We start from the raw sequence: 26,137 nt of genomic DNA, 5'->3' as shown, positions 1-26,137 counted from the left end.
GAACATTAATTACAAGGTTAACGCAACCATCCTCTCATTCTGAGGAATCATGCATGATTATGTAAGAAAAATTAAATATATATTTTGGCAGCTGAAAGTGGGTTTTTGCACCTTTAATTAAATAGTCCCAACTGAATTGAATTTCCCCAATCTCTATAGGAATTTTGGATGAATTAGTCAAATTACTCTATTGGTTCAGTTTAATCTATAGTAACATTTGAACTGCTCAAACTTGTTACTTACCATTGTCCTAGGATTCCAGACAATTGCTTCTCCACAAAGTTGGTCTGGATTATTCCAGAGCAGAAATGTTTCCAATCTGGTGTTAGAGGCAGAGTGCAGCCAGACCTGCTCTGAATGAGTAGTAAGGGATGCATTCTTGCATTTCTTAGTGCTATAAATTTATTGCCACGGCCATAGTAAACAATCCCTATTGAGTCTGTTGCGATATTGTAGTAGTGAGAACACTATTTTAATATTGTTTCTTTTTATTACTTATCTTTCTATTCAGGCTATCATTTTCTAGTATCTCTGTCAAACCACTGATTGGTTGCCAGGGCAAACTGCAACCTATCAGTCAGATTGCTTCTGAAAATCCAAACTAGAGAAATGCCGTACAAAAAGTTAAACAATTGAACCGCAAACAATAAAAAAAAATTCTCAGTATACACTGTCTGCTAATACAAACAATTTATTTAAATATGATCTACCCCTTTAAAACAAAGTTTATTTCTTTTAGCAAGTAACTTACTTACTTTCTTTCATATTTTTCTACTTTATATAGAATTCTGCAGCAGGGTTCCAGCTCAAGTCATATGTGATGACAAGCTGAAATGTATTCTCATGAGGTGCCCAGATGAAGAGCAACAGTGAGCATGAACGGATGAATGGTTTCCTGATTGCCTGGTCATACAAAGAAGTTCAGTTGTTTTCTTTTCTTCTTTTTTTACAGGCACAAGGAGTAACTATACAAATGCACAAAGGACTTGTTCTTGTAGCTTGCTTGTTAGTATTGAGAAACAGGCCAAAGTCATCTGTGTCTCCAACCTAACCCTGTTTGCCACAGAGATACTAAGGCAACTGACATGCACGCCAAACAAACTGATCACAAAACTCAATACAAGTAATTTGTAGTTAAAATGTTAGTTTGCAAAGCAGCACCACAATCAATATAAAGATAGTTTCCTTCTAAATTGTTTCCTTAATAAATTTTGCAGTTTGATAAATATCAGTAAACACCACAAGCATTGAGAAAAGCTTACTGGTTTGAATCAAATTGTATTGATTTTTAGAAAATCAGACAAGTCATAAAAAGATAAAGGAAAAAAATTTTCATAGTCATAAATCAATGTTTTCCATTAAATGCTAGTTCTGGTGAAGGACCACTATAAATTGAGGTAATTGGAGCTTGACATCCTAAAAGCAGACAAAAGAAAAGGATAATGTATCTAACTATCAAGATAAAGGAACCAGAGCAATTTATTTAAAAAAAAATATTTTTTGTACTCAAATACATCAAATTTGAATCAAACTTGAATCTAATCGAATTTGATTTGAGCTTTTTCTCCAAAACAAAACCTTGATTTTCAAAAAGGCAGCAAACAACTCCAAATTGATCCCAGGACGTCCCCCATAGGCTAAAACAGCAATTTGGCAGGTTTAAAGTGGTGAATAGTCGAATTTTAGTTCTTAAAGGGCCAGTGAATGATAAATTTCAAAAATCAAATTTGAATTTAAAAAAAAAAACTTGAATAACATTTTAACAATTCCCTAGTCGAATTTGACAGTTTTGGCCATAAAACAACAGTCGAAAATTAGAATTTTCACTTCGACCCTTGATAAATTGCCCCTGACTGTATGGCACTGAATATGCCCTCAAGAACAACAGGGACAACTGGTTATGGTATTATCCCACTTGACAGAGTATACAGATAGGTGTAAACTCAGGAATTAGGACGCATTTACATCTACAAGAACAATGAGCAAAGCACAATGCCAGAATTCCAGCACTGTTGTGGTTGCAAGGAGGAGTTGAGGAGTCAGTTGTGATTGATGCATCAAAATTAGCAAAATAAAACAGATTTTTGAATTTCAGAATTTTGCAGAATATTTTTGAGGTTCAGCTGTGATAATGTTCTCAGTCTTCAGTGTACAAGTGTTGCATGCACCCTATTCTTTAGACACAAGTCCACTGCCTCTATTGATGCAGGGCACTAAGGGAACTCTGGAGCTACCAATTGGTCTGGAGGTGGAAACAACTCCAGGGTTCCTCTGTGAAAATAGGCCGAGCATAGTTCAATTCATAACTGGAATACAGCGGCTTTTACTACAAAGAGAGCATAGCGCATTTTGGGTTTAAATGCAACTGACTGGGAAAATTTGTATAAATGCAACTGCTTCTGCAGTAGTAATGAGCCCTTTTGTCTGCAGGTGGATGTTTGGGTTGTATACATAATTTATCAGCCCATTGTTATGGGCTGAATTGTAAACTTTCTCTGCCTCTTACTTAGTTTAGCAAATTTCCAGCTCTAGTCTATGGCCAGCAGTGGATATGCTTTGGGCTCATGCCATCCCCAGTAGGACGACTATGAAATGTTGCCTGCAAGAAACAAGAGCGAGTGCCATCACTGATACTGTCTGGCTGCAGTCTAGCTGCAGCTATATGGCTCCCTTACTGTGTATTCCAAGTCCCAGAGATAAAATTGCAATGTTATAGCAATTTGTTACCTACTTGCTCTGCTAAAAAATGTTGAACAAGTTAATAAATACCAGTACATTTTGACTGTGTTTTACACATCCCCAAGGCTTCTTTTTATTTGCATTTATAAAACCCTACATAATTTAGTTATAAGTTATTATTATGTAAAAATAAAAGTGCTATGCTAGTTAATAAAACATAGCTGCTTTGTACAGAGTACAAATTACTACCCAATAGTTATTCATCATTGCCTAACTATTTAGGTATGTGCAAAAGAGAATGGTTTCACAATGCACACAATGGTTAAATAGATAAACGTTTTTAATTGTATGTGACAACAACAGCTGTCTGCAACTATATCCTGATATTTGGCAAAATATATTTTATGCATAAATTAAAAATGTATATATATATAAATATATATTATATTCTCTATAACAGCCTATTTTATTTTTTCTTTATTACAGTAGATAAAAGGATACTGACAAACGTAAGGGATACTGTCATGGAAAAACATGTTTTTTTCAAAACGCATCAGTTAATAGTGCTACTCCAGCAGAATTCTGCACTGAAATCCATTTCTCAAAAGAGCAAACAGATTTTTTTATACTCAATTTTGAAATTTGACATGGGGCTAGACATTTTGTCAATTTCCCAGCCCCCCTGGTCATGTGACTTGTGCCTGCACTTTAGGAGAGAAATGCTTTCTGGCAGGCTGCTGTTTTTCCTTCTCAATGTAACTGAATGTGTCTCAGTGAGACATGGGTTTTTAGTATTGAGTGTTCTTAGATCTACAAGGCAGCTGTAATCTTGTGTTAGGGAGCTGCTATCTGGTTACCTTCCCATTGTTCTTTTGTTTGGCTGCTGGGGGGGGAAAGGAGGGGTGATATCACTCCAACTTGCAGTACAGCAGTAAAGAGTAATTGAAGTTTATCAGAGCACAAGTCACGTGACTTGGGGCAGCTGGGAAATTGACAAAATGTCTAGCCCCATCAGATTTCCAAATTGAATATAAAAAAATCTGTTTGCTCTTTTGAGAAATAGATTTCAGTGCAGAATTCTGCTGGAGCAGCACTATTAACTGATTCATTTTCAAAAAAAAATTTTTTCCCATGACAGTATCCCTTTAGAAGCATGAATTCTTTATTTATTTTAAATGGAAGTCTAATTAGTTTAATTTTATATTGTTTTGCCAAAAAAAGGGGGGTTTTGAAATGCAGGCAGTTTAAACAAGAAAGCATCAAAAGAACCTGATCCACTAGGAAAGTGCAATGGCACTGATTAAAATGATAAGTAGAGCATTATAATATACCATAGTACATAAAGCTGTAGGGCTGGAGCACCTGGACCACTATATTTATGTTGAGGAGTTCAAGCTATCACTTGCATTTGGTACCTTCTGTGTCTTCTTTATCAAAAACGTCTATAACCTGTTTTGTCCATGGTAAACATATTGTATTGCACAGTCATCAAATGTGAGTAATTTGCACTGAATCCTTTGCCATTAAACAGCACAATTGGGGGTATGATCTGGAGGGTCAGGGATGGGGTTGGGGTGAGTGGGCTTGGCCAGATAAGCTTGTATCCCTTTGCTGTATGAAAAGCAGGTATACTAATTTAAAGGGGAAGGAAACCTCCTCGGCGCTAACCCCCCACCCCCCCTCCCGTGTATTGCCCCCCCTCCCTCCTGGCCTACCCCTCCCGCTGGGCAAATGCCCCTAACTTGTTACTTACCCTTTTGCGCAGGTCCAGTTGAGGGAGTTCACAGGCGACATCTTCTTCCACGCGATCTTCTTCCTCCTTTGACCGGCGTTTTGGCGCATGCGCAGTAGGATCGTTTCGCCGGTACGGATCTACTCCGCATGCGCCAAAAGTCAAGCGCATGCGCAGTAGATTGTACCGGCGAAACGATCCTACTGCGCATGCGCCAAAACGCCGGTCAAAGGAGGAAGAAGATCGCGTGGAAGAAGATGTCGCCTGTGAACTCCCTCGACTGGACCTGCGCAAAAGGGTAAGTAACAAGTTAGGGGCATTTGCCCAGCGGGAGGGGTAGGCCAGGGGGGAGGAGGGAGGGGGGGCAATACACGGGAGGGGGAGAGGGGGGTTAGCGCCGACGAGGTTTCCTTCCCCTTTAAATACACTGGGGTGCATAATGGCGTAGTGGTTAGCATTGTTTCCTTATAATGCTGAGGTCCTAAGACCTGCTGATTGCAGCCATGGTGCTATCTGCAAGGAGTTTGCATGTTCTTTCTGTGTTCCTTGGGTACTCCAATTTAATTGGCTCCTGATAAAACTGACCATAGTATGCAAATCCTGGGGTAAGGTGAAAGATGTAGAATCTCTGTACAGCACTGCAGACTATATAATATATTATAATACAGGTATGGGACCTGTTATCCAGAATGATCAGGACCTGGGGGCTTTCCATATCATAATGGATCTTTCCGTAATTTGGATCTTCATACCTTAAATCAGAGATCCCCAACCTTTTGAACCCGTGAGCAACATTCAGAAGTAAAATGCGTTGGGGAGCAACACTAGCATGAAAAATGTCCCTGGGGTGCCAAATAAGGGCTTTGATTGGCCATTTGGTAGCCCCTATGTCAACCTACATTGAGATTCTGTTTGGCAGTACATCTGGTTTTTATAAACCAAAACTTGCCTCCAATCCAGGAATTCAAAAATAAGCTCCTGCTTTTAGGCCACTGGGAGCAACATCCAAGGGGTTGGAGAGCAACATGTTGCTCACGAGCTACTGGTTGGGGATCACTGCCTTAAGTCTACTAGAATCATGTAAACATTAAATAAACCTGGTAGACGGGCTCTGCTTCCAATAAGGATTAATTATTTCTTAGTTTGGATCATGTACAATGTATTGTTTTAATATTACATAGAAAACATATTTTAAAGAAAAAATTTAGATTTGGATAATATCGGGTCTATCGTAGACAGACTTTCGGTAATTTGGAGCTCTCTGGATAACAGGTTTAAGGGATCCCATACCTGTAATAGGAATTGCCACGTGTTATATCCAGTTTCTGTATTTGGGTTTAAAGAGTTTCGGCAAAAGTTATGTGTTTTTCTTTAAAATATATAGAAAAAAATACAATTAATATAGAAACAGTGTACACATCTGGGAGCCAGGCAATACATACAAATATTCTTATTATGTAACAAAAAAAAAAAATCAGTGGAGATCCAGAATGGACGGATTTGAAAGTGTGTTATTTAGTGAAGGAGTTTGCCATTCCTGCTGTCCAGGGACAATATCATCTCAAACTTTTGAGATATTGATATCTTTTTTAGGTACATATTCATCACACAGACAGTGACTGACTATGTTAACCTTTTAGCTAAGATTTCCTTCTGTCTAGCATAATAGTAACCCTTAAACAACACATTTAATAACATCATATACAATCTTACCTACTTACTGTACCTGCCTACGATTTAGCCTTAGATAAGGTAATATTTTTGTATTTTTTTTTTATTATCTTCCTTTTTATTACTAACTTTTTTTTATATAATACTTTCTCTAAGTATATGCATTCTTTTTGACAAGGCCGATTATTATATTGTATGTAATTATTGCAACTCATTTAAAATATTAGGAGGATCTATTTGTTAAAATTCGAGATTTTTTTCTGCAATCTAAGAAAATGGCAGCAAATCTAAATATTTTGTGACTCATCCATTTAAAAAACATATTTGTCAGGTTTCTGCCACCCATACATTCTAGTGACTTAAAATGCATTTTATGAGAACCACAGATTTTCTTGAAACACCAGAAGACATAAAAGAAAGTTGTGTCCAACCCAAGATCTTAAATTTAAAGCACACTGGGAGAGAGACCTTAATATTTCCTTTAGTGTCAAAGACTGGGAACAATCCTTTATCCTTACTCACAAACTGGCAACTGCGTGCAAAGCACAGGAGACTAACTATAAGATTCTCACCAGGTGGTATAGGTGCCCCACGACCCTGCATAGTATTTACCCCGGGGTGCCCGATTTATGCTGGCGCTGTAACGTGGAGAAAGGGAATATGACACATATTTGGTGGGGCTGTCATTTATTGCAACCCTTTTGGGTATCAGTCTTCCAGCTCATCTCGGGTCGTAGGGGTAGATATCCCACCTGACCCCTCATTAGCACTGCTAACGATACCTTCCCCCACTACTCAGTTGAAAATTGTACCTAAGGGCTTTGTAGCATTTGCAATAGCGGCAGCTCGAACTGTCATTCCTAGATTATGGAAGAGTACTAGACCGCCCACAGTGGCTGACTGGGTAGTGGAACTTAACCAGATACAACGTATGGAAGAGTTGTTCTCGTTCACAACCAAATCCCCTACCAAGTATATTGAAACCTGGGCATCCTGGACCCTATTCAAATCCTCCCTGGATTATACCCGTGCTTTAGCTGCTGTATGATGTTCCTTCCTGGAATGGGTAATGTCTGCATCTGTGAACTTCTTTTTTCTGTGAACTAGATGATAGGTCGTGATGATGATGTTGTTGCATCATTAGGATTTGTTAGATTGTGATGTACTGATCCACCCTTGTCTTTTTATTCTTTTGATGACCCTTGCTACCACTGATTAAGAGGATGTTACTGGGTTCTACTTATGCTGTTTCCGAGATGATGTCAACTATTGTGTACTACTGCTTGCATTGACTGTACATTCATCTTGTGAATGCTACCAGGGGTCACACCCTTCTGATATAGTTTTTTTTATTATTCTTATTATTTTATGTTTTCTTCTTTCTGTATATTGTCTTTGTTTTACCCTTTTGAAAAAGAAAAACCAAATAAAGCATATGTAAAAAAAAAAAAAGTTGTGTCCAGTACATTTTCAGCCAGTCTCCCGGGCAGCCCTAAAGGCCAAGGTTTAATGACATCTTAAATACATTTCAGTAAATATGAAAAACTGGAAATCTGCAATTTTAATATTGACTTGTCTCATACATTTTAAAATGTTTTCTTTCATTTTTTTGTATTGCATAATCCAAAGAGATATTCCTGGGCAAGTTTAACATTGTAGTCAACTCAAAAAACACCTATTACTAAAGATAACCACATTTCTATCATAGTCATTTTATACCCTTGCATTCAAGCTAAATTTGTATTCTTTGATATCCATCAGTTTGTGTCTTGGTATCCAAATGTATAAAAAATGTGTCATTTATGACACTAATAAGTTGGCAGGTATTGAAAGTGATTTATTATAGCTGACACTTCTGCTTCATTTGAAATAGCATAATTCTTTCTATTTCCTTGTCTGATACATAAGTCAGGTATGGATAGACAAGAAGGCACAGATACTTAGTGTGTTTTGCTTCTCATCTGAGGATTCAAATCTCCCACTAAATATATAGCATCTTAAATCTGCCCGTGTATGACCACCTTTAATGATACAATGCAAGCTATAAAACACAAACAGTACAGGATAGAAAATGAGAGTTTTGCTCTCAAAGCTTTAATTTCTAAAGGACTAAAGAACTAGCAGTTAGGCAGGTTAAAATAGAGTTAAAAGGTTGAACTTGATGGACGTGTGTCTTTTTTCAACCTAACTTATTATGTAACTACTATGTTACTTGAAACACTATAGGTCATGATTGCTAAAGAACTGAATCTTTAGTTTAGTGGTGCAAAATTTAATTCTAAATTTAACAAAATACTAATGTCAAGTGCAGAGATATCAAGACCCCTTAGTCTGCAACCACACCCTGTTTCATGAGTACAAAATAATTCAAAAAGAAACACAATCATTCAAAAGTAAAGCTAAATAAGGAAGGATGACTATATTTCACAGGTGGAAATATATTTCAGCTGGATGAAACCGGAATGCTAAGAACTTCATGGCAAATTTGATTTTCATGGTAACATGGTAATAATACTGGAAACTTATCATGTCATCATGGTCTTATATACTCACAAGGGCTGAAATATACATGACTGCTGCAATTAAAATGGAATTGTGCTGTAGTGGTACTGTAATGCAAGTGGTAATCAGCAAAACCAGCGATTGCAGTGAATCGAACCCGTTTCGCCAGAGTCTATATAGGTGTCATTTTCACTGCTAAACTATTTATAAGTAATAATTAGCTTAAAAGTAGAATGTTACAATCATATTTGTTTGCTTTTAAAAGTGCACAGGATGTAGGTATACACAGGAAGTACAAAAATGTATATCAAAAAAGATATATGTCCCAAGGCTTCTTAAGGTAAAAACAAGTCATTTATTGATAATCACATTTAAAAAAGTTTTCGGTACATACTAACCCCACATGGCCCACCTAACGCGTTTTATACCCTCCGCCACTCCGGTGAGACCTATGACTAAGTGCCGGAGGGTATGAAATGCGTAAGGTGGGCCATGTGAGGTTAGTATGTACTGAAAACTTTTTTAAATGTGATTATCAATAAATGACTTGTTTTTACCTTAAGAAGCCTTGGGACATATATTTTTTTTTATATAAATTTTTGTATTTTGATTGCCTTTGGAACTGGGGCAGGTCCCTCTGGCTTGGTTGGAGATTTACGGAAATAGTCATATGGACTCACAAATGATATACACAGGAAGTAGGCATATTTGTGGGTGTGACAGCAAGTGGAGCCTCATTTCAAAGTAGGGATATCCAAACAGTGGTTAATATAAAGGTATGTATTTACTGAGAAAACGTTTGAACTGGAGCGAGATATCTGAAAATGCATTACTTCCAAAATGATTGATTTAACTAGAATAATGTAATAGAGTAACGTATTTGTGGATTCAGCATCAAAATATGCACTAAATATTTTACATTCCTATAATAACCAATATGAGACCAAATAAAGTAAACTATATATAAAAATTCCTGTTTACTTAATAGTGGAAATAAACGGAAAGGTTAAACAAATATGAAATCTATTAACTGTTAGACTACAAGCACAATGACTGCAATACAGTTGCAGATACCTGCATTACTTTTATTACAAGCACTAATGATTGATAGCTGCTTTCCTCTTTTGGCACTGCTTCTGATTGCTGGCGCACCACTAATTAAGTGCCCAATATAGTGGGTCATAACAACTCTACTGATGTATTAATTGTGTCTGTAAGACTGGATGAGTGCATACCTCCCAACATTTTGGAAGTAAAGAGAGGGACAAAAAAAATTTTTCCCGCACGTAGCACAGCAATTTCTGACCACACCCCTTCTGTGGCCACACCCCCTAATTACCATGTTTGTTTTACAAAATGTGGCAGGTTATGAAAGTTTGAAAATATTTCTCCTTATCTAAACTGTGTTTTTGTGTCTCAAAATTGTTACAAAGTATCTTATTTGCACCTGTTAGCTGTTCTGGGCTCTCTGCTAAAAGCCAATTAAGTGAGAAACTTTGTTTCTTTTTCTGGCTGTTCAGTGCAGAGAAAAGAGGGACTTTCCAGTACAAATGAGGGACTGCGGGTTGAGCTGTCAAAAGAGGGACTGTCCCTCCGAAAAAGGGACAGTTGGGAGGTATGTGAGTGCACTGCTATTATTTTAATAGGACTTTGCTCTGCTTGGATGTCATGTAAATAGTTTTACATTCAACGTTCATTGTTTAACATTCAACATTTTTTTTAAAAAGGGGGAAATTGCAAACCTCGGTAATATTTTAAATCATGATAGTGCATAAATACACAATGCTTTATCCAGTTTAGATATAAAAAAAAAAGAAAAAAAATACTTTTGTTTTGTGCATTAATTTCCTAATCCATAACCCCTGTAATTTATTGCGACCTCTGAAATTATATTCTATGTTCCTATAATTCCCCTTGATACAGTGCAGTGTTATCTTACAACAAACAATATAGTTGATGTAAAACTTCTAATCATATTGATTGGTTCCAAACTGTTTCCCCTGGCCTAATCTATTACCCTTGAAATATATACAAGGATAATGGGGAGCATACCTCATAAATGAAACAAGCTCATTCAGTTTGGCTTATGTAAAGAGGTACTTAAACACTATCTGAACTGCCAAGAATAAACATAAATACTTTTTTTTACACAGACACACATGATCCTAGATTTAGAGGGAAACTACAATAGTCCACCTCTGATTTGCAGGAATCATTTCCTCATTTTCCTCTTCAATGAAGTGATGTATTCTGGTATTTATGCAAAAGTTTTATTTTTCCACTGAACTGCTCCTTTACGGAATGTATAGAATACAGTTCAGTTTGTGGCTGTACGTTTATAATGTGAAGTAATTGTCTGATGCCATTTTGATTACTGAGAAATTTAGTCATTTTAGTGGGGATTGAGAGAAATATGGCATTGAGTTTATTAACTAAACTAATTTCAAGGGCAGTCTGGTTCTAATTACCTAAAGATGTTAAAGAAATATCTGGTTTTAAAAATGACCAACTGCATAGAAGAACTATAATGATCCTAGTAAGACTAGAAACCATTTTTTTTGTACTTTCTCTGTATCACCTATTCTCTTTACCTCTGTCAGCTATACCTATTTAAATTAGGAGTTTGCAGCACAATGTTATTACATTAACAATGACCACTGATTATGTCATATATGGCAGCCTTGGCACAAGGGTTGTCACTTTTCAAAGAAAGTCTGGGCAGGGAGCCAGCTTCTGACGTCAAGGGACACAGTAATGTCATGCAGGGGACAAAACCAATTGCTTTAATTGGTGTAAATTGAAAATTGTAACAAATGAATGACAAGACTAATAATGTATTGACAGAATGATTCTGCTGGAAAAAATCTGATAATGATATTTCTAGGTATTTTATAACTGATAATTAATTTTAAAAAGGTATACAAACGATAAACATGATAATTTGTGGTGATATGTAGTGATGGGCGAATCTGACCCATTTCAATTCGCCGAAAATTCGCAAAACAGCTAAAATTTGCTGAAGTGCATTGAACTCTTTGGCCGACAAATTATTTTTGACACGTGATTTGCCGTGTCACTATTTTTTCCACCCATTAGATTGGGCGGAATTTTTGCAGCGAAACTGGTCGACATTTCAGCTAGTGATATGGCTATCACCATTATCTTCATACCTACCCCATCATTACAATATAATATCATTTCCTCAAGATCTGACAAACTAACTCTAAAGTCAATAAAATTCAATCTTTACTTCATCATATTAAAATTACAACAATATTAACGGGGTTATTTATCAAAATCCGAATTTATATCACTAATTTTAGAAAACCACTCTGACCAAATCCGAATGGACTTTTCTCATAAAATTTTCCCAAAAAATTCTTGATAAATCTTGATAAGATCATAAAAAAAAATAATTAAAATCGGCAACTTTTTAGGATTTGACACCTGAATACCACAACTTTTTTGGATCTGACGCCCAAATACAGCAACTTTTTCAGATTTGACGCCCGAATACTGTGACTTTTTCGGAAACCCAGAGCAAATCAGGCTATCTTCTGGACATCTGCCATTGACTTCTACATGAAGTCGGCAGGTCTGAGTTGGAGTACTGTTCTCAGACTTTTAACACCAACAGGGATTAATAAATCACGAAAAAATTTGAGTGGATTTTCCACTCAGAGTCCACCCAGAAAAAAACAGACTTTAATAAATAACTTCTATACTATAACTACTCGGCATACTGGTCGGCAGTATGGTCGGCATACTGTTCTGCATATATACTTCACGCTCCCAGTTTGTCTGTCCAGCATATAATAAAGTTTGCAGTGTGAAATGCTTTGTATGGACAGATTAAAGTCCAACATAACATATTGCTAAAATATCACTAGGTTTGAGGCTGACACATTTTGAAAAAGTGCTGTGTTTTTTTGTGTAAATTATATAGTAACCGTACAGTTAGGAACAAGCCAATATCTCCTGACATTTGCTGTGTTGTATGACCGGTACTGTAACTACTATTTAGAAATCAACCAATTCTTTTTCAAACAAATGTCAAACACTTAATTCTTTGAAATGCCTGCAGGCAAACAGAGAGATGAATTAAAGGGCACTCCAACACTCACAGAATTAATGTGTTATGGCTCTAGTCCCCAGCTTTTAACTGCAACACAGCAGTTATTTTAATAAATGGTGTAGCCTTATGTCACTTCATATAATTATAACACAAAGGGGCCGATTCATGAAGCTCGAGTGAAGGATTCGAATGAAAAAAATTCGAATTTCGAAGTATTTTTTTGGTACTTCGACCATCGAATTGGTTAAATTCGTTCGAATTCGAACGAAATCGAACGAATCGAACGAAAAATCGTTCGACTATTCGACCATTCGATAGTCGAAGTACTTCCCCTTTAAAAAAAACTTCGACCCTCTACTTCGGCAGGTAAAACCTACCGAAGTCAATGTTAGCCTATGGGGAAGGTCCCCATAGGCTTGCCTGTGATTTTTTGATCGAAGGATTTTCCTTCGATCGTTGGAATAAATCCTTCGAATCGTTCGATTAGAAGGATTTAATCGTTCGATCGAACGAAAAATCCTTCGATCGATCGATCGCAGGATTAGCGCTAAATCCTTCGACTTCGATATTCGAAGTCGAAGGATTTCAATTCGAGGGTCGAATTTCGAAGTATTTTTAACTTCGAAATTCGACCCTTAATGAATCTGCCCCAAAAGATTTGCTGGAGATTGTATTCATAGAATACATAGATTCCACGTTGGCACTAGTTCATAAGATGGGTACCTTCTCACACTCCATGTATTGACTCAAGACAAATAAATATGTGTATTATTAGTCTTTTCAAAATACAGTTATAACAAAATACAGTTATCACAATCTATTTAAACAAGTATTTTGCATGTACAGGAGATCTGGAATTTAATAGATGAAAAGTAGCATTCATGACTTCCTCTTCAAATGATGATTTCAATAATTAGAGCTCTAAGTAACTCTCTTACTACAGCTATATATTGTGGCTATTTAACAGGTTTAACCTATTGGGTGTATTTAATGTTTAAATGATTTTTAGCATTTATCCAAAATATGGTAGATCCCAACAGATCTTGTAACTATAATATGACAATTCTCTGACTGGCACTGATATTCCATACCACTTAGTTATTATGACAACTTTAGTTCAAGTATAGTCTGATCCTGTTTAAATTGTTTTGACTTGTTAAATCACAGTGGCATTTAAGTCTATATGAACTAGAAAAAAACATGAACAATGGGGAGGTTGGATTTGATCTGAACACCCTGACACTATAAAGTGCTATTTCATGAAAAAAAGAAAATAATTCTGCCTAATTTTGGTCAATTTGGTGCATATGCATATTTAGGGTTAGTTCTGTGTGAATAATTTTGCAAGTGTGAAATGTGCCCTTGCCATATGATTTCTTGGTTAGCCCATAAAAGTTTACTGTCTGACACCCTACATTTGCCCTATTATTGAGCAGTTACATGTTTTTGAGATTTCATTAAATTATTAAGCAAAAATAATTACAATAATCCTCTTTTCATATCTAGTGATGGGCGAATTTGCGCCGTTTTGCTTCGCCGAAAAATTCACGAATTTCGCGCGAAATTCGCGAAACGGCGAAAAATTCGCGAAACGGCGAAAAATTTGCGAAACGACGCCCGTTTTTTATGCCGGCGTCCGTTTTTGACGCCGGCGTCCGTTTTTTCGAAAAAATTATTTTTTGACACCAGCGAATTTTTGCAGCGAATTTTCACGGGCGTTTCGCGAATTTATTCGCTGCCGGTGAATCGCGCAAATTCGCCGCGAATTCGCGCCTGGCGAATAAATTCGCCCATCACTATTCATATCCCAATGTAATATGTACGTACATTATATTGGCAATCTGCTGATAATTTGGGGTGGAGATGGTAACCGTTTAACCACTTTCCATCGATTCCTCAACAATATTGAGGATACACTTAAATTCACACTATGTATTGACATACTGTAGTAACCATTAGTGTTTTGGATGTGGAAATTACTAAGGATGATTGGAAACTAAAAACTAGTATATACGGGAAAGTCACAGATAAAACTAATCTTTTACATTTTGACAGTTTTGATCCTAACTCCTTAAAAACTTGCTTCCTCTATCTCAACTGTGAAGCGTATTGTTAGTGACCCACTGGATTGTGAGGTTCATAGTAATGAGATGGTGACTTGATTCAGCAATAGGGGTTGTACTACAAAGACATTACAAAACGGTGTGCATGCGATACACCAATAAACTCTGCAGGAATCACTGACCAGGAAACCATGCAGTCAAGAGGATAGTAATAGATTGGTGTATGTGAGCTGCTTTAACACAGCCAGCAAACAAATTGGCAATATAATCAACAAACACTGACATCTTTATTACCTTGTCTATCTGATGTCTCCGGCTTCCAATTACCACCTATGCTGGTTTATAAAAGGGCCAGAAATCTGCCTGGTAAAAGCTGAGGTTGGTAGCCAAAAGTCCCAGATGGGACTCTTTCTATAAAGACCTAAATTTGGTACCTTTCCGTGCCTATACTGTACCCAATGCATTTCTATGATAAAGGGAAATACATTTCATCAACTGAAGTTGATTCAGATTACTATCACTACAGAAATAAGAGATGCAATGGATGCACAGACTGGTGGACACTGTGTGGCCCAGAGGTTTAAATAAGGATTATAACCCAGCATTGTTTATTTTCCAGTAGATGTGTAGATGTAATTTTTGGGATAAGATCTTTTTTATATGCATTTACCGATCAAATATGTTTTTCCATTAAGGTTATTGAGTGAGTTGTTGCAAAGCTACCATTTGCATAATTTGGGGTCTCTAAGAAAACATATATATGGGCACAGTATGCAGTAAAGATACTACCTATGCATCTCAGAGGTATCTAAAAATGTTAACAACTCTTTTTTTAAATAAAATAGATTAAAATGATTTCACTTTTATTATGTAGACCAAACCTTCTTATTTGTGCACAAGTGTCACAAACATGAACTGAATGGATCTTATTGGAGACTGTGGAAACTGTCACATGGGGGCAAATTTACTAAAGGTTGAATTTTCGCCTCGGAAGGCTCCATCACACTTTGCGCAACTTCGCCAGACGTTAATTTACAGTGCATACGCCTTTTTTATCAAAATGTGAAGTTACGTCTTGGTAGGTGAACACTGGCAAAGTTACCACAGCAAAAAATCACCAGCGAGAACATTTCTAAGCGAACTTTCGTTAGGATTACTTTCTTCCTAGTGTTCATTAACACACTTACGCTTAGGTCAATTTAAATAGGGCGGGTATATAAAGGTCATATATATGTCTTTATTGGTGATGTTGGTGAAATTGCTTGATTTTTTTTTTTGCTTGAATTGCTTGAAATTATTAAAAATGTCAGAGGAAGCAAAAAAAAAGACAAAACATCTTCTATTGTCCTAGACATGAGCCCATCCTAAAACAAATGTGTAATGAGCTTCAAGTGGTTAAAAAGCATACAGGATATGATGTCACTGACATAAGTTTGTTAAGGATGTAGCTTCATTTTATGAATTTACCAGGTATAACCTGGCGAAGCAGACTCTGTTGAAAAGGGTAACGTAGTATAAAATTCGCACTTTGAATGAATTTGCGGAGAAAATTCTCCCGGCGAAAGGGTGCGAAACTTGCGAGTTGTCTTTTTGCCAAATTTTCTAGCGATGGCCAGTTACCTTCTCCTTCCAATTACCATACCCTTCCCTCACCCTCTACTTCCTTTCCTGCCTCCTTGCTGCACTATTCAACACAGTACTTGGTGTGTAAATTCAGGCTTGATAAAGGGCCAAGTGTGGCCTGAAATGTTGCCAGAATTTTTGAGCCAATAAAAATCCACAATTTTGGATCTTTGTGCTACAACAATTTTGGACTCTTTATTAAATTAATAAGCAATAAAAAAAACTTGCTATTTCCAAGTCACAATAGTGTCTTAGCTGATGCTGATTTGTGGTTCAACTCCCAAACCAGTCCATGCACCTGAGACTGAATTGGTTCTAGGGATGCACCGAATCCAGGATTCGGTTCGGGATTCGGCCAGGATTCGGGCTTTTACAGCAGGATTCGAATTCGGCCAAATCTGAATCCTAATTTGCGCATGTGTATACAAATAAGGGGCGGGACAAAAATCACGTGACTTTTTGTCACAAAACAAGGAAGTATTTTTTTAACCCCTTCCCACGGCTAATTTGCACATGCAAATTAGAATTCGGATTCGGTTCGGTATTCGGCCGAATCTTTCGCGAAGGATTCGGGGGTTCAGCCGAATCCAAAATAGTGGAATCGGTGCATCCCTAATTGGTCCATAGATTTAGAGATGTGAAAAAAGTGACATTGGACTAAATGATCTCTGTTTTACTTACTAAATATGATGTACAAAAACAATTTACAAATAATTGTTATTGTGTTTGATTTTCATTAACAGTCCACAAATAATGATTTTGAAAAAAATATATATGCTTTAGACTATACATATTAGATATTTCTTCCTCAGACTTTATCAGAATATAACCTTCCCTCAGGCTACTTTTCTAGGTACCCTGTCCTTTTTTATGTTCAGCAACTGTCAGCTGTTTGACCTGCATGCTACAGTGAGTCTTGCTAGACCTCGTTGAGATGACTTTATTCTCTGGAATTATATGTGCATAGTTGTGCATGCTGACTGTTAGAATTCAGTGAACTTTTCAAAGCTTAAATGTTTCTTGAAATCTGCAGAGTAATAAGATGTTCTTGCAGCAGCTCCAAACGTGATATACCAGAAAAGATATGGCACATTTGCTGGTAACAAGTGAAGTAAAAGACATTAATCTGATTTTGTTTGAAGGGATGCTCGTAGAATTCATTGGGATACTTTTGAACACTGCGTAGAACTTTCGTTTCAGAGCTACCAGTAAAAAAAGCATTCAGGCATTGAAGTAGGCTTAAAGTAGGTGCCTTGTGTTATTTTTTGATTTAGATTCTCGAGTAATAGGCCCATTGAAAATGTAGCTGTAGGCTCTATGCTTAAAATGCTTAAAGGAGAAGGAAAGTTTTTTATGCTTGGGGGTGCCAAAAGTTAGGCACCCCGAAGTGATTGTATTTACTTATCTGACAGGCCGTACCGGTGCCCTGAGCACCACAAAGCGATCTTCTTCCTGCTTTTTCTTTCAACTCGCGGCTGTGCATGCACAGTATAGTGAAAAGCTGAACTTTAACGAAAAATCCAGCTATTTCGTTCTACTGTGTATGTGTCTGCCCTGGGAAATTTGAAAAGCGAAGACGTGAATCGCTGTGTAGTGCTCGCTGGCAGGTCCCCAGGCCAGTGCAGCTTTTTGCTGATAGGAGCACCCAGGGAGTTAGATAAGTACATACAACCACTTGGGGGTGCACCACCAAGGGTAAACGACTTTCCTCAGCTCTCTTAGATTTTTCTGAAACCTCCTGGTTTGCACACCCCCTCAAGTCAGTGCCCCCCTCTGTATTGTACAGGAGAGCTCCCGATTCACATGCAGTCAGTGGGTTGTCAGGTTTATTGCCAATACTGATTAGAGTTTGAACTGTCAGCAAAAGTGAGAACTGCAAGTACAGTTTCAGGTAGAGTTACCTGACCAGCAAAAATTATGCTTTCTGCCGATGCTATTAATAGAGAAGAGTATTTATAATATAAGAGCAGTTTTTTTTCTCTACAAAAGATGGCAACCTGATTTTAGGACTTATGCCTCCTCCCACACCCAAATACTGTTGCCATAGTGGCCCTGATGAACAGTCTCCTGTTGGGTTGTGGTAACTGACAAGCAGGTGCAAGATACTGAATAAAGCTAGCCATAGATGTTAACATTTTTCTCTCCCGAACAAACAATTTTTGTGTGATCTGATAAATCCGTCAAATTATTGTGAGATTAGTGGGAATCGAACGATCGTGCAACTAACGATTTTTCGTCCGACATTGGGCAGAAAACTCATTGGCAAGGTTAGAAACTTTTCATTGGTCACAGTGAAATCTATCTATTGTCCAATTGTTTGCAGCAACGCAGCTACCCTCAGTTTTCCTTGATTCAACTACACATTTCTTAAAATGTAGTTGATGGACAAATTGGACATTCAAACAATTGTTTCAAGATAAGCTTGGTCTTATGATAACGAAAAGATCTTTTAAAAATGATTACTGTACAGTCATGTAGTAATGTGATAAGCTGCACATTAATTGGGTTCTTCACTTTTAAGTTAATTTTTAGTATGATGTAGAGAGTGATATTCTGAGACAATTTGCAGTTGGTTTTAAGTGTTTATTATTTGTGACTTTTGAGTTTTAAGGCTTTTGTCATTTTTTATTCAGCAGCTCTCCAGTTTTCAGCAATATGGTTGCTAGGGTCCAAATTACCCTAAAAACCATGCATTGATTTAAATAAGAGACTGGAATACGATTAGGAGAGGGCCTGCATAGAAAAAGGAGTAAAAAAAACAAACAAAAAAACTAGAACTAACAATACATATAGCTTTACAGAGTATTTGATTTATAGATGGGGTCAGTGACCCCCCCCATTTGAAAGTTGTAAAGAGTCAGAAGAAGAAGGCAAATTATTCAAAAACTATAAAAAAAACAAAGACCATTTGAAAAGTTACTTAGAATTGGCTACTCTATAACATACTAAAAGTTAACTTAAAAGTGAACCACCCCTTTAAACCACACTGCGTGACTGCATGATGATTTAAAGAACCATTGCAGATGAAGGAGACACTGTGCCCACTGTCATTTCCCCTTTGAGACAGTCTGAGTGGTCACATTCCTTATGGTCTGAACTAGTAAAAAGCCACCGACTCTGGAACCTGATATGCCTTCTGCTTATATGACATACATCACTTACAATTGAATTCTTCATCATGGCTTTCACTGTGAATCCCTCGGAGTCGGTCTTCTTGCCTTTGATATTGCTGCAGGTCTCTGTTGCTTTGCTTGTCTCAAACACCATATTCACGACTAAACGACACCGAGCTGCTAAGCCAATCGGACGCAGTTCGCACAATAAGGTGTAAGTGAAGAGTTACTTCCTGCGGGCTGTAACCAGTTGTTTACGTTCGGTTGCCTAGGTAACAGCGCAACACGCGGTCCCAGTTGCTATGCGACCTATAAACACTACACGTGACGTACAGAAGTCCATGGTTGCTGCCTAGCTATTCTATGCTGTGATAGCAACAGCAGGTGCGCTGCGCATGCGTATTGGTATCTCGCACTGTTCTCTTATGGAATGGGGGCGCGCGCTGTAGCTCTACGTAATAAGCGTGAGCTTTGGCGCGTAGACAGCGTGACATGCGTGAAGGGGCATTGCTACAGTAGTGCGAGGAACTTAGTGATCGTGGAAATGTGTTTAAAGAATGGGGTGGGGGTTGTTCAAAACTCTTAGCACAGCAGATAAATGGTTTCACTACAGCTATGGTTACTGCGTCACTTTGGACATGCCTACAATCTCACTAGAAGGTCTGCACTGACTGAAATGTAATTTGAATGGGTTTATGAGGCATGTCCAAGATTTTTCAAATGTTCAAGTAACCTAAGGGGCAGATTTATCAAAGGTCGAAGTGAAAATTCGAATTAAAAAAAAATTGAGCTAACTTATATGTACTTCCAGGTCCGGACTGAGAATTAAAATATGCCCTGGCATTTCAGGTACACGGAGGCCCAAACAGCCCCCAGCAGCCCACTAAATAGTGACTTTCTATGGGACCTTATAGCAGCCCCTCTGGTATTTGCCAGAACCCACAGATTGCCAGTATGGGCCTGTGTACTTATTAATCCAACGTTTCAGTCCCACACAAGGACCTTTTTCAAGGAAACACAGTGCAGTGACAGAATACACAATTTATAGCCAAAGTGAGGCTAAGTGATCATAGGACCCACCCACCTTGCTGAAATCATAGTGATGACACACTGTCATGATACAGGCCTGTAATAGTTAATAAAACAGGCCAAGGTATCATGAGAAATATTTCTACTAGAATCTAAATCAGGCACATAACAGGCCTCTTTTCACTGTGGTCAGAGGGGTCAGAACTGTAATGCCCTCCTCCATGCCCTGGCTGATAAGAGACATTCCATGGGGAGGGGGAAGCCCAAGGAGTGAGAACTTAAAGTTCCCAGCAAGACCGTCAAAGGTGAAGTGAAGGTCACATATAATGTATACTCAAATATATTTATCCTTACAGAACCCATACCTGATGTACCAGCAGTATAAAAACCTGGTGATGGGTTCAAGGCAATTTCAAATTTCAAACGAGTCCAAACATGACTAGGTTTGGTACTCTGTTTAACAGATGTGAATATCTGGGCAGGGGCAGGTCACACTGTATTGATGTTTAGTATCTATGGAATCCCTGAGAGAATTAATAATCAATGAATATAATATCATCTCTCTCCTATGTTCCCATAGGGAGTTATGGTCATTATATTCTTGGTCCAGTTCCTACTCACAGGAGTTCATAAAAACTCAATCTGTGTCCTGCTAGGCCACACCCCTTACATTTCTGAGGGAGGGGGTAGTGTGCAGTTATCTGATGCCCTGAAATCACTAATAAATAGTCAGCTCTTCTGACTAAACTTGGGATTTACTTTGGAGGACCAATTGCGATTGGAAGTTATCCCGTTTGTTTCCCCTTGCCTCCAGGACCAGGAATTCTATATCTTTGGAGTGAAGTATAGGTTTTCCATGTTTTCCCTTTTATTTTAAAACTGTTTGTAATCGTATTATTGAATGTATGTCTCTTTTTGTAACATCTTTTTGTATATTGCACTGCTATACCTTTTATAATATTAAAGAGAATTTAAAAAGATTGTCTAAACGAACCTAGCCTGAAAGAGTGTAACTGTGAGCCTTAACCCTCTGCATGCTGAAGTACTTGTTGAATCAGTAGGAACTAACTGATTATTGTGAGAGAGAGTGTTTAATGCATTGGTGTATTGTGAGTTATAACCTGTTAGAGAGAACAGGGGAATTGTCACATTAGGTTTCTATCGCCTGTGAATGATAGATGGTGGCAGCGAATGAGTTTTGTTGGTGTTGGTTGGTGTTTGTGGTGCTTTTGTGTTAGTCTAACCTGTGTGCAAGGTGGGTGAGAGACTGAGTGAGTGACCCCTGATAGCCACACCTAAAGTCATGTGCGGTTGAAAGTACCGTGTTCCTGACACACACCATGAGGTTTAAAAAAAAACAAAAAAAAACACACTGGTTATAACACTGGGCCCTAAATGTTGTTACCCCTCCAAAGGCCAGCTCTAGCATCGAAGTGCCCCAAACCTGGGAATCACAGGGTGACCCGATGACCATGGCATCCCGGTGCCAGTTACAGTAGAGGTGGGCGATCCCGTGATCGGCTTCAGATTACGACAAAACACACAAAATGCTCCCCTTCCTGTAGGAGTGAATATGGACCACTATCCATTAGCCTTGAACCTGTCAGCACAAATGCCAATTACCATAACAGGTATAATGGCTGCATAATCCAGCGGTGCCTACATTTAAGGCCTACCAAAGGCTGGAGTAAATGCCTGTGGGCCCACACAATGGCAGAGGCTTTAGGACATAAGGTCACGACCCAGGGTGTGTTTATCGTTTATCCCTGCCCACATACATGTACACTAAAATGGTCCGATATGTCACATGTCATAGTACATATTGCATAGAGTGCCTTGACCGACAGACAACATCAGGAACCTCTTACGTGTGTCCTAAACCAGGTGAGTTTAAAAACATATTCACTCCTACAGGAAGGGGAGCATTTTGTGTGTTTTGTCGTAATCTGATGCCCATCACGGGCTCGCCCACCTCTACTGTAATTGGTACCGGGATGCCATGGTCATCGGGTCACCCTGTGATTCCCAGGTTTGGGGCACTTCGATGCTAGAGCTGGCCTTTGGAGTGGTAACAACATTCAGGGCCCAGTGTTATAACCAGTGTGTTATTTTTTTTAAACCTCATGGTGTGTCATCACTATGATGTCAGCAAGGTGGGTGGGTCCTATGATCACTTAGCCTCACTTTGGCTATAAATTGTGTATTCTGTCACTGCACTGTGTTTCCTTGAAAAAGGTCCTTGTGTGGGACCGAAACGTTGGATTAATTAACTTTTTTATTGTTATCCTCAAGTTGTTTTTTCTGCAAACCATGTGAGTGCCATCACCTCTTACCTGTTATGAATTTTGTATGCATGAGCACCCAGGTATTATCTGTAACCAGGGAGTGTGGCCCATATTTGCTGCTTTATATATATATATATATATATATATATATATATATATATATATATATATATATATATATATATATATATATATATATATATATATATATATTGCCATTTATTAGTTACACAGAGTTTATTAATATGAAGATACTAAATTCATCTCAGCTGAACTGTATAAATGTGTGAAATACCATTTTTTATTACAATACTTATTGTACCTAATTTTGTGGGCAATGATGAATTTTATGTTCCTTATTTCACTTTGGGGTGAAATGATCATTAACTTTAAAAATGGTCTTTTTATTGGAGTTACCCAATAATTCCCTGGTGAGGTTGTCCTAACTATCCTTGCCAGAAGCACAGTAGCATGTGGCAGGGGCATTTAAGGGCTTCTTGCTGCCCTGAGGCGACCTTTCCTATGCCACCCCCCTCGCACCTGGCACATACCATTTCCAGCTCTAGAGCAGTTGCAGGGGAGCCGCATCGCTAGTGTGGAGAGCGAAATTGCGCTCTCTGCACTAGTAGAGCCGAAATTCTGATTTAAAAATTGGAATTGTTACCTACAGTTACCAGGAGCGACTTTTTTGCCACCTCTGGTAAGTTGCGGGCTGCTGCCACCTGAGGCGGGTTTCTCAACTCGCCTCATGGCAGCATCGCTCCTGGCATGTGGGTGAGGGTGTACTAACTGCTCTTGTCGAGTGCAGCAATCACAGCTTTATATTGACACAAGCATATACAGTATGCTGTTTCCTGTCAGGTACACCTACTTGCTGATTTATTTCTGTTCTACAGTGAGAAGTACTGAGAGTCGCAGGCTCACCAGCACACCTTGCAAATCCAGCCAGGAGGAAGTGGAACAGATGGGTGGGACTAGTAGTGTTTCTGGTAAATTTTAATTAAAGCAGCTCAAAATACAATGTTTATTAACACATCCCTTCTATAATTAGAAGAGTATAATGCACTGGCACATCCTTATTTTTTCCCAATATGTCCTAAAAATAACATGATCTACAATGGATCTATCAGTAAGTAATGCTCAGTGCAATTTGCTTTTATTTCTGACACCTCACATTTTTAGAGTGTGGATTTACATTGGATTGTAACTTGTTCTCAGTTTATAATATTATGGAATTATTATTCCTGTATTGACTTGTGTTGTCATCCTGATGTGTCACAGGAACAGCACCCTGAGTAGAGAATGCTGGCAAAGAAAAATATCCACTTTTGGTGAAACAATAAGAACACCAAGGAGAGACTGAATATATACTGTATTGCCACAAATATTCTGGAGGTGCTGCAGCCTGGAACTATAAGAAAGATCTCTTTTAAGTCAATTTATGATATTTAAACATTTGTAGGTATCCATATGTTACCCCATAAAGTGTAGAAGTGATTCACATGATTGAAAAGATACTAATTACCCCTTGGTAAAAGAAATGGTGTTGCTGCGAAACAGTTGGAAATACACCTATAGCACTGCTGTAAATTAAATTGAAATGTGTAGATAAGTGTGACACTATAAACTATAAAGAGTATAGCATATAATATAAAGAAAAATACTATACTTTATAGTAATTGTTTGTCACCTTGTGAGCAACTGAGCGCTGAACACATGTTCTTTTTTGGATTATGAAAGTTTGGCAGACATTGTCATTTTTGTGAAATGTCTCTCACTAATGGATTGTTTTCAAAACAATTTTATTCAGGCAGTATGGAATCCATCTGAGTATTTTGCGGTTTCTTTTGTTCCTTTTATGCCCAGTTGTAGGGCTGAGTTGATTACCATGGAATCATATCTGACATAGGAAGGAAAATATTTTATTGTAGACATAATGCAAATTGCCAATTTATTTATATAGTGCCAACAAGTTACACAATGTTTTATATTAATATGGCACTCAAGACATCTTGACAGTCACCTGTAATTGGTGGGCTTATGATTCCAGAAAGTCTTCATGCTGGGTAACACCAAGTTTTCCCTCAGAACTTCAACATGATTTTGATGCTAGCTAGGTTCCATTCACCGCAACTTGCGTGTGAGGTGCCAGTATTTCAAATAAGCATCTGTTTTGGTAAATTGTTCACAGTGCTTGCTTTTATCTCTGCAGTTATGTTAAAGTGGCATTGCTTTCTGCATTAGCAATTGATTTTGCAATTCAGTTGCAGTAATTGACTCAACCTGCTAAGGGAATTCTGGAATCACTTGTTCAGGCTGCTGCCTGGTATCTCCAGGGTTGCCTTGTGTTAGTGGATTTACCTGTAATTCATGAGAGCCATATGTGTGGGTGCATTGATGTTCACTCTAAATTGCATAGATGCATGTATAGACTCAAGTTAATGCATGCTAAAACTAGGGCTTTGAACTTGTGTTTGTAAATAAGACTTCAAAATGGTGCTTGAAAGTTTGTGAACCATTTACAATTTTCTAGATTGTTATATGAATGTGACCTAAAACAAATTATTTTCAAACAAGTCCTAAAAGTAGATGAAACAAATAAAACAAAAGTTGTTATATTTGGTTGTGTATATTGAAAAAAAAGATCCAATAACATATCTGCGTGTGGCAAAAGTAAGTGAATCCTTAGGATTGTCATATGATTTGAAGGTGTTTTCAGTCAATGGGATGATAATCAGGTGTGATGAGAGATCCTATTGTATTTAAAGAAAAGGGATCCAGCAAAGCCTGTTCACACATACAATGCATTTATGGATAGGCATCATGGCTCAAACAAATGAGGTGTCTGTTGTTGATCTCTAAAGAGTTTCGAGTCCACCAGTCAACAGTCACACAGATTGTGTACAAATGTAGGAAATTCAAGTCTGTTACCCTACTCAAAAGTGATCAACCTTCAAAGATAATTCCAACTGCAAGGCATCTTATAGTCCGAGAGCTGAACCTTTGTAACCTTGTTGATGTTCTTGAGTACACCATCAGGAGAACACTGAACAGAAATGGTGTGTGTGGCAGGGTAGCAAGAAGAAAGACACTGCTTTGCTCCAAAAATATTGCTGACCATCTACAGTTTGCTAAAGATCATGAAGACAAATCAGAAGGCTACTGGGAGAATGTTTTGTGGATGGATGAAGCCAAAATAGAACATTTAGGGAACAAAAAACACTTCATTCCAGCATAAGAACTTTATCCCATCTGTGAAACATGGTAGTTGGAGTGTTCTTGTTTGGGCCTGTTTTACTGCACCTGGGCATTCTGAACTGTACCAGAGAATTCTAAGGGAAAATGTCAAGTCATCTGTCCTTGAA

General features: G+C 37.9%; 1 protein-coding gene across 2 annotated transcripts in view; it reads right to left on the bottom strand.

Moving 5' to 3' along the window:
• LOC108717868 (parkin coregulated gene protein homolog) overlaps positions 1-19,795 on the bottom strand; it is a 383,935-nt gene extending 364,140 nt beyond the window's left edge. The window contains exon 1 of one of the 2 annotated variants that reach the window (XM_018265279.2): positions 19,508-19,795. In XM_018265279.2, the coding sequence (XP_018120768.1) occupies positions 19,508-19,612 (105 nt within the window). In that variant the 5' untranslated portion in view covers positions 19,613-19,795. The remainder of the gene's footprint in view (positions 1-19,507) is intronic. The other variant, XM_018265280.2, reaches the window with a different exon arrangement.
• Positions 19,796-26,137: the final 6,342 nt, after the last annotated feature.

Source organism: Xenopus laevis, chromosome 5S (assembly GCF_017654675.1).
Source record: "Xenopus laevis strain J_2021 chromosome 5S, Xenopus_laevis_v10.1, whole genome shotgun sequence".
In the NCBI taxonomy this organism is placed as follows: Eukaryota; Metazoa; Chordata; class Amphibia; order Anura; family Pipidae; genus Xenopus; species Xenopus laevis.
Note: the sequence above shows the minus strand (reverse complement) of the source record. Positions and strands in the feature narration are given on the sequence as shown.